General features: G+C 38.6%; 2 protein-coding genes across 3 annotated transcripts; both read left to right on the top strand.

The window, feature by feature from the left end:
• The first annotated feature begins 271 nt into the window (after positions 1 to 271).
• On the top strand, positions 272 to 5,754 carry LOC133742709 (truncated transcription factor CAULIFLOWER A-like). 2 transcript variants are annotated; one of them, XM_062170391.1, is made up of 8 exons: positions 275 to 730; positions 4,096 to 4,195; positions 4,300 to 4,364; positions 4,458 to 4,557; positions 4,739 to 4,780; positions 4,875 to 4,916; positions 5,030 to 5,178; positions 5,326 to 5,754. In XM_062170391.1, exons 1-8 carry the CDS (start codon positions 546 to 548, stop codon positions 5,456 to 5,458), a joined length of 816 nt encoding a protein of 271 aa, XP_062026375.1. In that variant the 5' UTR covers positions 275 to 545; the 3' UTR covers positions 5,459 to 5,754. The 2 variants fall into 2 exon arrangements, with proteins under 2 accessions (XP_062026376.1, XP_062026375.1); XM_062170392.1 differs by lacking the exons at positions 4,739 to 4,780; positions 4,875 to 4,916 and having other exon boundaries at positions 272 to 730.
• Positions 5,755 to 13,974: 8,220 nt separating this feature from the next.
• Positions 13,975 to 15,634, top strand: LOC133742224 (universal stress protein PHOS32-like). The gene is made up of 3 exons (XM_062169904.1): positions 13,975 to 14,376; positions 14,492 to 14,580; positions 15,232 to 15,634. Exons 1-3 carry the CDS (start codon positions 14,007 to 14,009, stop codon positions 15,529 to 15,531), a joined length of 759 nt encoding a protein of 252 aa, XP_062025888.1. The 5' UTR covers positions 13,975 to 14,006; the 3' UTR covers positions 15,532 to 15,634.
• The last annotated feature ends 269 nt before the right edge of the window (positions 15,635 to 15,903 follow it).

The raw sequence follows: 15,903 nt of genomic DNA, 5'->3' as shown, positions 1-15,903 counted from the left end.
CCACAGTAAAATCATGAAGGGGGTATCCAAAGCAAAGTAAAAAAAAAAAAAAAAGAGTAAAAAAGAAGAAAGAAAGATCCTCTATTTCATGAGCCGTACACACACTTTTTTCTCTTAACATGCAGAAACACTGGTACGATCATGGCAAGGTTGGTAATTAATTAAGTTGAAATAAGGAAAACATGTGGTTTCGGGCCCATCATTATCTGATACAAATCCACCAATAAACGATTGTCACAGAGGCTCTGGCCAATGGCAAGTCGACAACGTTTTGACGAAACTACTCCGGTTTTGGAAATCCCACCATCTCCGCCCATGGAGGTTTTCAACTTTCGTATAAATATACATATAATGAAACCATAGATCAGCCTCTCACAGGTAGAGCAGACCCACCTATATGGATATATAGAAACCCAAATATATTCTCCAGCTCTCTCTCTCTCTCTCTCTCAATCTCCCATTTTCTTGGTGTGTCTTTTTTTTTTTTTTTTTCCACAGAGAGAAAGAGAGAGATCTGTCAGGAAATTAGGTTGGTTCATTTTGTAATGGGGAGGGGAAGGGTTCAGTTGAAGCGGATAGAGAACAAGATCAATAGGCAGGTGACTTTCTCGAAGAGAAGGTCTGGGCTGCTCAAGAAGGCGCATGAGATTTCTGTGCTCTGCGATGCTGAGGTCGCTTTGATAGTCTTCTCCACCAAAGGCAAGCTCTTCGAGTACTCGTCTGATTCTTGGTATGTAATATATATCCTACTTCGATCTTCTTATCCTTGGGCATTAAGATTTCATATTATTATTCCGCAATTCTATATTTGTTCGTTTCATCTCTGGCAATTTTATGGTTCATGCAGTACTGGTTACCTACTAGTTAGGTTTTGTGTATTGAATTATTTTTGAGTTTAGCTCGTTTAATCAGTTAGTTTCTTAATCTGGGGGGAATTTCTCTTTAGATTCATTCTTTCATGCAAAAAAGTTGAATTGACCAGCAGCTAGCTGTTTAAGATCGACTTGGTTGAGTAATGACTAGAGAGTAAACAGTTACCTGGGTATTTCTGTGAGGGTACGTACGACATGAATCTGTTCATTGCATAATCCAGAAGAAAACAAAAAGAGATAAAAACTGTGCTGATCTGATCGTCCAGTCAAATACAATGGGCGGGCTAGCTAGCAGTGCTGTCTTTTCTCTTGCTCTAGCATCGAGACTGCAGCGAGCAATTACCCAACTTTACATCCTTGATTATCAGTTAATCGCTCCTAAACTTTGTCTAAGTACGTTTTACTTTGAAGTTAATGTATATAAATTCCAAGATCCTTGGTTTTTCTATCTTCGATCATTCAGTTCTTTGCACTATATATTACACTGTATAGTACCATAGCACTGAAGTGCACTGGACACACACACACACACACATAATATATGTAGCCGTGATTATAAGAACCACAAAGGACCTACACATCAGTACACATACCCTAGCTAGCCTCGTGAGTGATTAATGACTTATAAGAGAGAACCACAAAAAGAAAGGGTTTCTAGCTAGCTAGAGGGAGAGTATGTAACCACAAAGAGAAAATGTAACCAATAGGGTATCTGTACAGATATATAGAACCACACAGAGGAAATGTTGCCTACTAAAAGGAACTAGTTTGTAGTTGGTACATGTCTTCTTAATTCTACCTGTAGAAGATTTAACAGTAAACTTTTTATACCAATGAACGGTTGAATGTGGACAAAAAGAAAAGAATTTTTGAATAAGATCCTAAGAAATTAAAACAATGCTTTCAAAGAAGCATGCATGTACTTTGATTGAAGAAAGCATATGAATGATGTGATTGAAGAAGGCAATACGTTTTCAAACCACACTTTGATTTAGTATCATCCCCGTGTAGGCAATATAGTAGGGAAAGTGAAATTTACACTTCTTAATTTGTAATCTACACTTATTCTTTCATTTTTTTGTTAAAATTCTTATAAAAAAAAAAAATTTAAGTTACTGAAAAATAAAACATGAATTTTGGATTGTAAAATGATGAGTGTGAATTTCACTCCTCTATAGTAGCCAATACCATTGCAAAACGCTCACTTGTTGAGCAATCTCTAGTTATCTGGATTGAAAAAAGGATCGGAATGGCTCTCTAATTGATCTACATGTAATTTCCTGTTCTTATAACGAATGAATTATCTATTTAATGAATTATCTAAACTACTTCACATACAACTTGTTATTACTGCTTTTTGAACTAAATTACAAATGTTACCACAATGTGTTATGATATAGGTAAACCATTATATTTTGACTAAAACCACGTATGTTCTCATTGGTGTAATGAAGTTCTCCCTTGCGTAATTAAAGTAATATATTGTGTAATTTCCGTCATTGAAGTTATAATTACTTTCAGTCGACGTAATTTACCACAAACTACAACAATTGATATAAAAACGATACCTTTTGTATTGTAGTAATTACTCCACCTACAACCTATGTACTAGTTTATGGACAATTTAACAAGTGTGACAACAAATTTATTGTCAGAGTGGTAATTTTTGACCATGCATTTTACCATAATCCATGTCAATTGATGTAAAAGCGGTAATTTTTGTTCTATTTGTAGTAATTACTCCACCTAAACTAATGTACTAGTTTATAGATAATTTAACAAGTGTGATAACAAATTTGTTGTCACAATGGTAAATCTTTATGTTTTTTTCATTAATGAAATGATTACTACAATGACTACATATTTTACCACGACCCCCAACAATTGATGTAAAAGTGGTCACTTTTGTTCTATTTGTAGGAATTACTTCAAAAACTTCATCATTTACAAGATAATCAACCATTTTACAATTCTGACGACAATTGTGTTGTGAACATGGTAAAATTAATATTAGGCCAAAAGATATGTAAGTACTTTATATTGTAAAAAGGTTCTCCATTTGATAATTAATGTTCTCCATTTGATAAAAGTTGTTCAACTATGATATTTACATCTTTGACCACTCAATTACAATAACCACAATAAGTGTAGTCATAAGTCGTAATTTTAGTTCTACTAGATGTAATTTATTATTTTGACAATATATGTTACATGTTTCTGAACAGTATTACATATCAATATAGAATATGTTGTTAATATAGTAAATTTTATTTTTTAAAATAACACATGTCAACATTTAAGTGGATAACCTGTTAACTAGTTCAATAGATTTCCACTACATTAATTTATTAAAACTAAAAAAATAAGGGTATGACATACATCAAGGTACCCTAGACGACCCCTAGTTCTACAAGGATATACGGAATATCCCTAACAATTAAATTGTAATTGGATCAAATGTGCCAATAGTAATCTTGTATAAGCATGTCGGTCAAGTTTAGGGAGTTCAGCGGAAGTTACAATTGGATTCAATCTTAGGTAGCTCATGTACATGCATATATAGACACATATATCGATCTATCCTTGATCTTCTAATTTTAATTTTGATCAAGGAATATCTTCCTATTTGCTCATCTTGTTAAATATCTTTGTCCGAAAGACCCGTAGCCTATTGCTTTATGTAGATGGAGTGTGGGGATTTACTAAACAATGAAATGTCACTATTGCTTCTTTAGAATATTATCGATTTGACTTAAAACAACTAAACAGCATCAATATGAAATGACTTTTTTCATGTAGTTATTTCAAATATTTTCAAAATGTCATGCATCTCAAGTCGCATCAAATCATTTTGCTTTAATATTGTCTCCTTTGACCAAATTTAGATTTGTTGTCAAGTAGAAATTGTTGTTTTGAAATCATTCTATCCAAATGGAGCCCAATTCTCCAATATCGTTCGATTATGTTGGTTTCGCTGGCTCGAATCCAAGTACCACGGTCCCGGCCACCCTTAATTTCTCATTTCCAACCACTAGGGTAGAATATGAATGCTAATGACCCAAGACAAATTTATAGCTAGGTTAGTTGGAGCCAAACCTTAAATCACTCTAAGCCATTTTCATGTTAACATGTTTGTTAATTATGCAGCAAAAAGAAGGAAAATGTGCCAAACCTGGTTGAGGGTTATTTGAGTAGTCACTGATAGTTATTCTTTTATTGATAGCATGGAAAGAATCCTGGAAAGGTATGAAAGATACTCATACGCAGAGCGGCAGCTTCTTGGAAATAATCACGATCACGACCACGATCAAGATCAATCAAATGTATGCCATGCACACTCCTGATTATCACCTCAAAGGGCATGTTGTTTTCCTAATGTGTTTTTATATTACTGAATTACTTATTCCGTAATTTTAACGTTGTATAGGGAAACTGGACTCTAGAACATGCAAAGCTCAAAGCTAGGGTGGAGGTTTTACAGAGAAATCAAAGGTACGCACCAATTTTGTTAAATAAGAAAGGATTTACGTTTTCATTATATGTTGTGATAAATATCATTACATTTTGCCTTGTTCTTATTTGCAGTCATTTTATGGGGGAAGACCTACAATCCTTAAGTTTGAAAGAGCTTCAGAATTTGGAGCAGCAACTTGATTCTGCTCTGAAGCACATAAGGTCTAGAAAGGTACAAATCAATGAATACACCAGAAAGTTTTGGGTAGTGTAGATAGATTGAATCACTTGCATATATTATACATATCTACACGTATATACACACACACACACACACATATATATAAGGTTTTGTTTTGTCAGTTTAAGAACAAAATTAATGGGATTATGATTTTTTGTTTGATCACATACAGAACCAACTTATGTACGAATCCATTTCGGTGCTCCAGAAGAAGGCAAGAAAAGACATTTAATTTTTGTATACATGTAATAAAATTGTGCATATATAATTTTGAATATATGGTGGATTGGATTTGTTTTCCATGACAGGATAAGGTGTTGCAGGAGAAAAATAATTTGCTGACAAAAATGGTATATACATGAACAGTTAATATGAAAATTAAAAATTGAGTTTCTTTAATTTCACTGTAATGTTCTAGCTTAGCTACTTGAGCCATGTTTATGCATCTATGAAATTAATATAGGTCAAGGAGAAGGAGAAGGAGAGAGCAGTAGCCGGCAGTGCCCCACAAGCACAGGCACAGGCACAATGGGAGCAGATGCAGAGGCATAGCTTGGACTCCTCCTCCAGCAGTGCCTTTCTACCTCAGGCTTTGCAGTCCTTGAATTTCAGGTACGTGCTACTACATTTGTTTTTGTTTTGATCTTTCTCCATGATCAGTTCTTCTGTCAAGTATATTGATATTACAGTTGTGAGCTTATCAAGTTGAAATTAGGTAACAAGTAGATGTGGAGTTGAATTGATAAATATTAATTGCAGAGGCTCATCTGGAGACTATGATCATGATGAAGAAATAACCCCACCTCCACCTCCGCCTCAACATCTAGCTGCCGCTGCTGCCAACAGTAATACACTCCTGCCGCCTTGGATGCTCCGCCACCTTAATGAATAGAAGATATACAGAACTACTTTTTTAGTAGTTATAGAGAGTTAATTAAGTAAGTATAGATTTGTCTGTAATCTAGGTCAAATATTAAGTGTCTGGTGTAAATTGAATATTGGAAATTTAGCCCAAAAGAAAAAAGTGGTTTTATATAGTTACGTCGGGCGGGCTACCTAAAACTAGCTATCACCTTGTGTATGTAGTAATGTTTTACATATATATATGATTAAGGGCACTGTTCTCAAATTAACTTGTGATATATTCAAGAACGCAAGCATCAGGTTCTCTGTTGATAATTAAATTAAGTTCTGTATTATTATTATTATTATTATTATTATTTGAAACGTATTTACGAGCATATTCCATGTATATGATTTGCTGCTTCCTGCTCACTCCTACTCGATCTTGTTTACAATTTTTTTGGTATATAATCATTCACGATCATTTTCTTGAGACTAGTAGCCAACTGATCACCTTCTGGTTTTGAAAAGATGATGATATGTAATCACTAACATACCTATTTTCTTCATAGCTAGCTAGCTCGATCTGTCATGGGCCAACTAGCTAGCTAGCTAGCTTCAGCTCAACTACAAATCAATTCCACATACACTGTTGCTGGGAAAACAATTAAGTTGGGCCCAGAACTAAACGTATACTGCATGAATTCCCAATACCATAGACCTAAGAAACTAGAACTCTAGAAGTTTCAACCTTCTGAATGAAGATATAGGACTGAAATTAAGATGGATAGATATATTATCAGGTTATTAGGCTAAAAAATATCTGTTGCTGCTTGTTTAAGATCCCTGCTGATCACTTAGCCTGTTTGGCTCGCAGGAGGATGTGTCCGGCTGATTGGATGATTCAGCCTCCTTCCTCCTTATCGCATATACTTATCTGCTTTGATGCTTTTTCTGCTCCTGTTTAGTTTCCTTAGTCGCTTTTTCTTCTTTTTTGTAATCTTCCCTCGCTGTACGTTGGTTTGGTTGTTTAATGAACTTTCATCTTGTAAAAGGAAAAAAAAGATCCTATTGTATTTTGATTTCAAAAGGACAAAAAAAAAAGTGATAGAAAAGATTAATAGATCGATGATGGGTGATGGGTGATGACTTTCTACAAACTTTTTACCAAGGCAATTGGTTTAGGAAACTGAGGAATCGGTGGCGGTAATATTACTAGTATCAATTAACCTAATAGGTGGTTGAATAATTGACTTGAATATTTCATATCCATGACAAATTATCCTAATTCGATTATCAGTATTAATTTAATTATTGTTTAAGTAAAATAGATTCGAGAGAGAATTGTAGAGAGAATTGTCTGTTATTATTGAGAATAGGAGCCCTATATATAGGGATTACAAAGTACTAGTTCTAATGTTATAAGGAATACCAATCCGTGTAGGATTGGGAAATCTAGAACCTTCTCTCCTATTGCTACTCCTAGTTTGATAAGGCACACTAAATCGATATTCCTTCAACACTCCCCCTTGTGCCGCTTCAAACTTGGTGGTGACGCTTCATCCGTTGCCTCGTTAAAAACCTTGCCAGGTAACAAAAACCCTGTGGGATAAAAATAACCCTGGTCGAAGGACAAAAAGAGCACAACACGTCCTTCACTCTTCGAGATCGAACATGTAGACATCATAACTCCCCATGATGTCGATATCTCCCCCTGATTGCTACAATCGTGGGAGTTCGGATAACTTTCTCAATCCGATGCTCTTCACATGTTTCTCGAAGGTGGATTTAGGTAACGACTTAATGAATAAGTCCGCTACATTATCCTCTGATCGGATTTGATTCACTTCAATCTTTAGAAGTGATTGTTGTTGCTGATTATAAAAGAACTTAGGCGATATATGCTTGGTGTTGTCGCCTTTGATGAAACCTAACTTCATTTGTTCAATACAAGCTGCATTATCCTCATAAATGCATGTAGGTTCATCTGTGGTAGACTTCAAACCACAACTTCCTTGAATATGTCGAATCACAGACCTTAGCCATATACATTCACGAACGGCTTCATGTAGAGCAATAATCTCTGCATGATTCGAGGAAGTAGCAACAATGGTCTGTTTCGTAGACCTCCAAGATATCGCAGTGCTTCCCATGGTAAAGACATAACCAGTTTGGGAGCGACCTTTGTGAGGGTCAGAGAGGTACCCTGCATCAGCAAATCCCATCAAAACATCATTGTCGTTTTGATGGAGGGGAGTAGGGTGAGGCCGGCCACCCTTGGTGTTGGTGGCGGCGTTGGCGGCAATATGGCCGGCCACTTTGTCATGGTGGATGGTGGCTCCATGCCTAATGGGGTCCGATCCCATTCTTCCGTCATTCCTCTTCTCTCTGTAGGGATAAAATAGGCACATATCAATCGTACCTCCTAGGTATCGAAAGACTGTCTTTACACCAATCAAATGGCGGCGTGTTGGCGCAGAGCTATGTCGAGCTAACAAGTTCACTGCAAAAGAGATGTCTGGTCTTGTGCATTGAGATAAGTACAATAATGCGCCTATTGCACTTAAATAGGGCACTTCGGCCTCTAATGGTTCTTTGTCCTCATCCTTTGGACGAAACGGATCTTTTCCGGGCTCAAGACTACGACCAATCATGGGAGTACTCACAGGCTTCGCTTTATCTTCATTAAAGCGCCTTAGAATTTTCTGAGTAAATGCAGACTGATGGATCAAAATCCCATCACTACGGTGCTCGAGTTCTAAACCGAGACAAAACCGTGTTTTCCCAAGATCTTTCATCTCAAATTCGGATTTTAAGTATTTAGCAGTTTCCTTCAACTCATCTAGAGTTCCAATTAGGTTCATGTCATCGACATAAACTGCTACGATTGCAAATCCGGAACTTGTTCTTTTAATGAACACGCATGGGCAAATTTCATTGTTAATATATCCCTTCCCAATCAAGTAGTCACTTAGACGGTTATACCACATCCGTCCGGATTGTTTTAATCCATATAGTGAGCGTTTTAATCTTATTGAAAACGCGCTCCGTGGTTTAGAGCCACTTGATTTGGGTAATTGAAGTCCATCTGGAACCTTCATATATATCTCTGAATCTAGATCCCCATAGTGATATGCTATAACCACATCCATAAGCTGCATGTCAAGTTTTTCGGAAACTACCAAACTGACAAGGTAGCGGAACGTTATAACGTCCATTACGGGAGAATATGTCTCCTCGTAGTCGATTCCAGGGCGTTGTGAGAAACCTTGCGCCACAAGGCGGGCTTTATATCTTACCACCTCATTTTTCTCATTACGCTTTCTAACAAAGACCCATTTATGGCCAACAGGCTTTACACTTGGGGGTGTCTGCGTTACAGGCCCAAATACCTGTCTCTTTGTTAGTGAATCCAATTCAACCTGGATCGCATTTTTCCATTTAGGCCAATCTGCTCTTCGTTGACATTCTTCAACAGAGCGAGGTTCGATATCATCATATTCTATAATTCCTTTTGCAATATGATATGCAAATGCATCATCAATCGCCATAGAATTTCTATCCATCATCTCATGTACACTAGTGTAATTTATGGAGATCTCTCAATTCTCTGGAGTTGGTTCTGACATTGGAGCGTCCCCCAATGATGTCTCTTGGACATAACCATAATCCGGAATATGCTCATGAGATGGATTATTCACATCGATGATTAATGGATTATTTTGTGCCAAAACTCGCTTTCTTTCTTGGGCGAGAATCCATCGAACCTATGGGCCTCCCGCGCTTCCTAGCAGGAGCCATGGGCCTAGCCAAAACGTCACCATCACTGTGAGAGGGGACGTTGGCGCCATGCTCATATCCTCTTGAGTTGGCGTCATGTCCTCTAGTTTTAGGGACATCAATCCTTGCAGGCATGTTTGCAGCAGGTATGTGTGATCTCGTCACTTTAGCGATATCAGAAAACGCATCAGGCATCGATTCTGCTACGTTCTGAAGATCGAGAATTCTCCACACTTTAATTTCGGACTGTGCGGTTCGGGGATCAAGATGAGACAGAGTGGGGACAGACCACGACAATTCCTGTCGAACATTGATGTTCTTATCTCCCCCTAACGACGGGAAGACTGTCTCATCGAAGTGACAATCCGCAAATCTAGCGGTAAAGAGATCGCCTGTCAAGGGTTCTATGTAGCGGATAATCGTTGGAGAATCATATCCAACATAAATGCCTAATCGTGTTTGAGGACCCATTTTGGTGCCCTGTGGTGGCGCAATTGGCACATAAACTGCACACCCAAATATGCGTAAGTGTGAGACATTAGGCTCATACCCAGTCACCATCTGGGACGCAGAAATGGGTTGAGTGGTAGTAGGCCTCAGACGAATAAGCACAGCTGCATGCAATATTGCATAGCCCCAAGCAGAAATAGAGAGATTGGTGCGCATTACCAATGCCCTAGCGACCATTTATAGTCGTTTAATGGCGGCTTCTGCGAGACCATTTTGGGTGTGAACATGAGGAACATGATGTTCAACATCAATCCCAATGGACATGCAATAATCATCAAAAGTCTTTGATGTAAACTCTCCAGCATTGTCTAATCTTATAGACTTAATAGGATGATCAGGGTGGTGAGCCCGTAACTTAATTATTTGTGCTAGGAGTTTAGCAAATGCAGCGTTCCTTGTGGACAATAGCATGACATATGACCAGCGTGTCGATGCATCAACCAATACCATAAAATATCGACATGGTCCGCATGATGGTTGAATAGGTCCACAAATATCACCTTGGATTCTTTGCAAGAATGGTATATTGTCTTTGGTGTCCTTTGCATAGGATGGTCTCGATCCTAACTTTGCTAAAGAGCAGGCTTTGCAGAACGAATGATGGACTTTAGAAACAACCAATGAGGATTTTGGTTGAGCCACAAAATCACAAGTGACTTTAGAAGTAAAAGTTGGAGACAAAGGAGCCTTGGTGGCGTCAATGCCACCCTGAGGCCGCAGGGGGAAGGCGGCGCCGGCCAAGGATGGCCGGATTTGGGGGTGAACGGCGCCGTGAGGCGCAAGGGCTCATTCGGTGTCCAAAAACTGAGTTTTACTTCTTTTCGTTCTGAAAAAGGGATGTCCGTGTGAAGTCTTTAATATACGGATCATCATGTCACGACCTGGGTGTCCCAAACGGTCGTGCCAAAGCCTATATGTGTTGGAATCCCATAAATCATCTCTCATGACATGGTTGGATTCAATGACTCGAATAGTGGTTGCATACAACCCACTAAAGCGACACATAAGTTTCTCTAAGACTCGTTTATGTCCGTAGTCATTAGAGGTGATGCAAAGGAACTCTTGTCCATTCTCACAATGTGTTTCCACATGAAAACCATTGGCTCTTATATCTTTTAAGTAATAAAGTTCGAAAAAATATGTCCAAGACATTGAATAAAATAAATCGATACTTTATTAATAATAGCCAATGATTACATCAAAGTTTCTTGACCAAAATCTAATCCAACATAAAAATCAAACCGTAGACAAATCGTAGTCACTCAATCCGTTCGGTAATTTCAATTTGGTTGTGACCAGGTAAGGTAAGGCGAGATTTTGGTGGAGCGTTGCTCACTTTTAAAACCGTTCTCTCAGATCAAACCTTGCCTAGACATCACAATTACTCTTGAGTACGCCTAGAGGGAAAGAGTTAATACAATAAGTCATTTTATTGATTTAAGGCATAATTGCCATTACATGATTCTTGGAAATAATAAAGACTATAAAAATCTGCGGCATTTTGTCTTCATCGCAAGAGTTAAAGTCTTTGTGAACTCGATGTCTTGATCACCCTGATGCGACTACCTTCGTAGGTACATTGCAAATTCAGGTCCATTGATCAGACGTTCCATATCAGAAATAGACACCATAAAGATGATTCTCCCTTGATTGAGGCGCATTGGCGCAATATGCATAGTCCCTAGGACTGGTGGCGTTGGAAAGTGGTGCCCATGGCCAACGTTGGCTCCATGGTTTCTAACCCTATGTCCCTCAAAATCACGCCTCCTACGGTCGTGGGATTGTCGCCTTGAGCGATTACCTTCTTGAGCATTTTGATCGTATGGATCATGACGTCGATGGCGACTTTCTCTAGCCATAGGACGATGCTCTTGATAGCTATCTTGAAGCCTATCAAATCTTCTTTTCACAAGTTCATTGCCTTGTCTTTCAGTAGTGGCCATAGCTTCAATAAGCTGTTGAAAACTTGTGATCCGTCTTGCATTTACATGAGTCCGGAGTAAGTCAGAGGACCTCATAGCATAGACGGGGAAGGTATTGAGGGTTTTCTCAATCAATTGGTCTTCTGTGATTGTTTTTCCACAGAGACGCATCATTGCTCTGATGCTGAGAGCTTCCGAATAAAATTGCATGACAGTGTCAAATTCAGAGAAGCGAAGATCTTTCCATTCTGCTTCTGTATTCGGAAGTATGGAGTCACGAACATTGCCATATCGTTCGCGAAGCGCATGCCAAAGCTTTATGGCGCTATCCTCATTTATGAACTCAAACTGTAGGTCACTATCCATGTGACGTTTCATGAAGGCAAGTGCCTTGGAATTATCTTTCTCAGTTTGAGGGTCTGGAGTTGTTTCAATAGGACAAAGCTCTTGGATTGTATGCAATAAATCACGGGCAATAAGGTGGATCTCGACATCAGTGACCCAAATTAAGTACCTTTTGCCTGCATAATCCAATGGAACAAAATCGAGTTTGTTCATGTTTGACATCCTGAAAGATGAAACAAGAACAAGTTAGTTTCGGAGTCAATGCTTCCACGAAAACTAATATAAATAAGATTTCCGAGCTATGCTACCAAGAAATCGATTTCCAAGAATAATTGGATTAGACCGAAACAATGATGTTTGTATGGTCGTAAATCGATGCTTACGGACGCTCTTAGTCCGAAGTCTTACGAACGCTCTTAGTTCGTTAATTGCGTGAATCCCCACGATTCCGCTTTTCAATTATCAAACCCACGTTATAAGAAAGGTGGGATGTAGAAGAAGGGAGGTTTTCAAGTCCCCGAGAAAAGAAGAAGAAATATTTAAATTTCAAAATTTAGGAACTTTAAAACTTACTCTTGAATACTTACTTGTATTTGGATCACGCGCGTGTCGATGCAGGCGTGATGGAGCGAAGCAATCCGAGTAGAGGCGTGCAGCAGTGCGAGGTAGTAGGGGCTGCAGAGGTGCTGCAGTGGTAGCGAGTTGCAGCAGAAGAAAAGGGAAGTAGCTAAGGCAGGTGCGCTGCAGGGGCAGCAGTGTGCGCAGGTGTGCGCGGGGCAGCAGGGGCTGCGGAGGCGCGCGGGGCAGCAGTGGGCGCAGGGGCGCGTAGGGCAGCAGCGAAGGCTCGGCTAGCTTGGGCTAGGGGCTGCGGTGGTGAAAGAGGATTTTCGGGTTTTGGTTTTTGGTTTTCTGTTTTGTGGTTGGGGCTCGTGCTGATAACGTGTTTAAGTAAAATAGATTCGAGAGAGAATTGTCTGTTATTATTGAGAATAGGAGCCCTATATATAGGGATTACAAAGTACTAGTTCTAATGTTATAAGGAATACCAATCCGTGTAGGATTGAGAAATCTAGAACCTTCTCTCCTATTGCTACTCCTAGTTTGATAAGGCACACTAAATCGATATTCATTCAACAATTCTTTCTTTTTTCTTTTTTAAAGTTAGGAACTTGGGATATCCATGGACAGTAGAATATTTAATCCAATACAACATTGTACAGGCAAACATGTATAAATTGGTCTGCCTTCTGCATCTGTAGCTTTCTATTTTGCTGGTCTATTAGTTAATTAATATTCATTCCACACGAATGTTTGTTACCAGTTTGCTTAATTGACATTCCCAACTCGATCTGCAAGAATAAAGATTAAAGAATAAAGTAAGCAAAATTAGATAAGCACCCAGTAAATGGCTACATCAATTCTCATAATCTTTTTTTTTGACTTTGTCAAGGGGAATCCAAAGACCCAAGATGTTTCAATTATGCATTGCAGCACAGTGCCTGACCACATTGACAGCTTGAACCTAAGTTGGGGAGCACACCCAACTAGGCAAGAACCACTAGGCCACTTGCAGTGGTTATCAATTCTCATAATCTAGCCCTTCCTCAGTCGTGGAATCGATTCCTAAAACATCATCTATGCTAAATGGTACGTGGTTTCCACCATCGTGTAGAAATTAAGGAAGATTTTGATCCCTGTTTTGTTTTCGTGCGGATCTCCGCCCCAAATGGGGGAACAATATAAATAGATATTGGACACAGAAGTTGATCTACTCATGTACGTAGTTTTGGTCATGGTAGGCACGTTCAAGAAGTGGCATACGACACTGTGGATAACTTACCAAACAATCCAATAAACAAAATATATCTGCATCCTAAAATGGCCTTTGGAAAAAAGATAAGAGTTCTAGTTAAGTCTGTAGCTTAGCTATATATCTCCAGCTAGACGTTCTTTTCTGTATATATAGATATATACTTGATCCGACCAAAATTCATATATCCTAGCTTAGCCTAATTGTCCATTAACACAAACTGATCGATCATGTGTTCGAACTATGCAAGAATGTGTTTCGGGGTGTCTTCCCCTTCGAGCCCCCGATCGAAACCCAAGGGTAGATCTAAACGACATGATTCATGTGCCGTCAACACTAGTCTTGCTGTTGAAGAGCATTCAACAACAGACCTTCTGAACAGATATAGTAGCTTTAGCAAGGGTGAGTTGAGTGCTACGGAAGCCAGCCTGAACCATATGGTTGAAGAGTCTTCTGAGGACTCAAAATCTGAGGAATCGATTGGCAACAAGATAATGGTGGTTGTGGACTCGAGCCTGGAAGCTAAGGGAGCTCTTGAATGGGCACTATCCCACACTGCACAAACCCATGATACCATTTTGCTTCTTCATCTTGCTAATGGTGATTATCCGATCGATCATCAGTCACTGAACTTAAATTAGCCTTACTAATACTTCTTGTTAATATTTTATGTAGGGTTGTACTGAATTAGTTGCGTTAATTGGTTTGATTGCAGCTGCAGACACAAATGAGAAGTTTGATGGTATAAGGGCTTTTGAACTTCTTCACAGTTTGAAAAAACTTTGTCAAATCAGCAAGCCTGGGGTAAGTACTGTGTAAAATTTGCTTGGTCCATAAATATGCTTAGGAACAACATATGAGTTGGAACCAAGACTTAAGTATATTTCATATCTCTAGTTTATTTATTTATTTTTTTCGTAGTTTATTCTTACTCAACCTATCAAATGCAAGACTACATTTTTACTTTATATGTTTATAATTTAGTTATCCCAGCAATAACGTGAGATGTGTGTGTGTGTGTACATGTCGATAAAAAAAAAGTCTAAAAAATCATGATCATTACATCGATCCAACATTCTACCATTTAATTGTTGATTTAGATTACTCTGGGGATGAAATTGGAAGAAAGTTTAGAATGACAAAGTACCATGAATATATCTAATCCTCAAGACAATAGTTATTTTACTAATGAGTTACCAAAGACTAGTTACTAACAAGTCGATCGATTAGCTAGTTGAATGATTCATATTGAGTGATACATGTAATCTTCATTTGTATATCAATTGTACACTGGCAGACTATGCAAGCTTAATATATATGAACCAAGTAAGGGCAATCAAAAACATTAGATTATAGTCCTATTTTAGATTAATAATCAAACAATAAATTCCTTTAGTGGAATAGCTGTGTGTACTAACTATATGGTTGAATTAACAATTGAGTTTGAATATATAGGTGCTAGTGGAGGTAGCATTGGTTGAAGTTGAAGAAGGGAAGGAAAAGGGTCAGATGATAGTGGAAGAAGCAAAGAGACAAGGGGTGTCTCTACTTGTTCTTGGGCAAGAAAGAAAGAGGTTGACATGGTGGCAGCTAGGTTGTAGTGGGGGCGGAGGTGAGGGCGTTGGCGAGGTTGTGGTGGAGTACTGCATACAAAATGCTGCTTGCATGACGGTTGCAGTGAGGAAAAAGAACAGCAATGGGGGAGGCTACTTGATCAGCACCAAGCTTCACAAGAATTTCTGGCTTCTAGCTTGATTCGATCAAAATCATTCTTTTAATCATATTATTGAGATTTGTTATATATTCACAGTCTCGGAAGATATTGTGTGCTTTTAAGTTTAATATTTAATTTTGTTATATTTTGTACGATAATGCTTTAAAAGTAACAAATAATATATATTGATTGTAGGCCAAGTTAGGCTTTTTTTTGTTTTTTTTTGATGTCAATCACACGGTGTCCTCAAAGGCTTCCTAGGCCCAGATAATAATCCGTGCTCGGGGGATCTTGTCAGAACGCTTCCTCTCTCCTGGCCACCAATAATATATTGGGATTTAACTCCAATAAGCGTCAGCGGGATTCGAACCCGGGTGTGGGGGTTCCACACCTGGAGGCTCTTACCAACTCGA

This window comes from Rosa rugosa, chromosome 4, assembly GCF_958449725.1.
Source record: "Rosa rugosa chromosome 4, drRosRugo1.1, whole genome shotgun sequence".
In the NCBI taxonomy this organism is placed as follows: domain Eukaryota; kingdom Viridiplantae; phylum Streptophyta; class Magnoliopsida; order Rosales; family Rosaceae; genus Rosa; species Rosa rugosa.
The sequence above is the reverse complement of the archived record's forward strand: the minus strand, read 5'-3'. Positions and strand labels throughout refer to the sequence as shown.

Bases quoted from the DNA above. Each gene is read 5' to 3' on its own strand.
- LOC133742709 (XM_062170391.1), top strand. From the start codon at position 546: ATGGGGAGGGGAAGGGTTCAGTTGAAGCGGATAGAGAACAAGATCAAT. The intron at 4,781-4,874 runs GCAAGAAAAGAC...TTTCCATGACAG, and splicing joins TTTCGGTGCTCCAGAAGAAG to GATAAGGTGTTGCAGGAGAA. The intron at 5,179-5,325 runs GTACGTGCTACT...TATTAATTGCAG, and splicing joins TTGCAGTCCTTGAATTTCAG to AGGCTCATCTGGAGACTATG.
- LOC133742224 (XM_062169904.1), top strand. From the start codon at position 14,007: ATGTGTTCGAACTATGCAAGAATGTGTTTCGGGGTGTCTTCCCCTTCG. The intron at 14,377-14,491 runs GTGATTATCCGA...GTTTGATTGCAG, and splicing joins GCTTCTTCATCTTGCTAATG to CTGCAGACACAAATGAGAAG. The intron at 14,581-15,231 runs GTAAGTACTGTG...TTGAATATATAG, and splicing joins GTCAAATCAGCAAGCCTGGG to GTGCTAGTGGAGGTAGCATT.